Below are 1,104 nucleotides of genomic sequence, written 5' to 3'. Positions count from 1 at the left end.
TCCATGCTTTGTCATATTCATAATTTCATATATCACCCCCAAGAGATCTTCAAATACTCTTATAAACCTCCCGATATCCTGGATACTGCCGGCACCAACTACCACCTTTCTTTTACCTTGAGATGTGTTTTTGTTTCTGAAAAAATACTCAGACAAAGTAAGCTGTAATATCCTACTGTTCAACCAGCCTAGTTTATCTCAAATTTTTCAGACATATTCAGTGAAATTTTAGAATAACCATCCCATTCTTACTGGTTTTTAAGAGCAGAATAGCTTCCAGATATAATGCAGGAAACCTCACACCAGTAATCCACTAATAACCCAGAGAGCTAGTACAAGTAACTAAACAGAGTCAGTGTCATTTCAGTCAACAGTAAATGAAGGGAACAAATTAGAAAAACTTAATTTCTAAAGCTGGAAAATTCTCTGATCTAGAACAGCTCTGTTAATCCTTGTAGTGCACAATGACATCTGAACGAGACTATAAACACACTAATTCACTGGACTCCCAAAGCAGTATGTCCTTGGGATCCACATCAGTTATACACAAGCACAAGGTATTTCCCCTTACCTTTCTTCTGTATCAAAAAATTCAGCATTGTCTTATTACTTCTTACTGCTTTGCTGAGGCTTACTTACCGCTTCAGAGTTATCAATGAAAGGGTCAGTTTCATCGTAACCATAACCTATATCAATCAGGTCCTGCAGACGATCTTTCCGATGTTTGTGGGGCTTTCCACCCTGAAAACAGAGCAAGCATCACATCACTTAGGAAATGTGAAAGCAACGGACTAAAGCCTACAAAACACAAGGCACTGGAGGAATATTCATTCAATGAATTAGCAGTTGTGCTCTTCGGGATGCTTCCTTGAAGACGGTCTAGACAACTAATGAAAACTTGCACCTAGGAATGAGTTCTGGCAAACATGTCTCACCAGAATCATCCCTGAAAGGTATTCACTAACCACCTGCATGACCAAGATTTTCCTAACATCTATTCTAGAGATGTTTCACTGCCCTATGGTTTTAAAACACAATAGTACTGTTAGTGGAAGAAGGGCTGGGAAAATTTAGAAAGCGTCATTACAAGGCACAATATTGATA

At 38.6% G+C, this 1,104-nt stretch overlaps 1 protein-coding gene across 1 annotated transcript in view; it reads right to left on the bottom strand.

The window, feature by feature from the left end:
• The window catches only part of UBN2 (ubinuclein 2), a gene marked incomplete at its 5' end in the record, with an annotated part of 43,160 nt that overhangs the window by 36,486 nt on the left and 5,570 nt on the right, over positions 1-1,104 (bottom strand). The window contains one exon of the mRNA XM_009077585.1: positions 640-741. Within this exon, the coding sequence (XP_009075833.1) occupies positions 640-741 (102 nt within the window). The remainder of the gene's footprint in view (positions 1-639; positions 742-1,104) is intronic.

Source organism: Acanthisitta chloris, unplaced genomic scaffold (genome assembly GCF_000695815.1).
Source record: "Acanthisitta chloris isolate BGI_N310 unplaced genomic scaffold, ASM69581v1 scaffold23186, whole genome shotgun sequence".
In the NCBI taxonomy this organism is placed as follows: Eukaryota; Metazoa; Chordata; class Aves; order Passeriformes; family Acanthisittidae; genus Acanthisitta; species Acanthisitta chloris.
The sequence above is the reverse complement of the archived record's forward strand: the minus strand, read 5'-3'. Positions and strand labels throughout refer to the sequence as shown.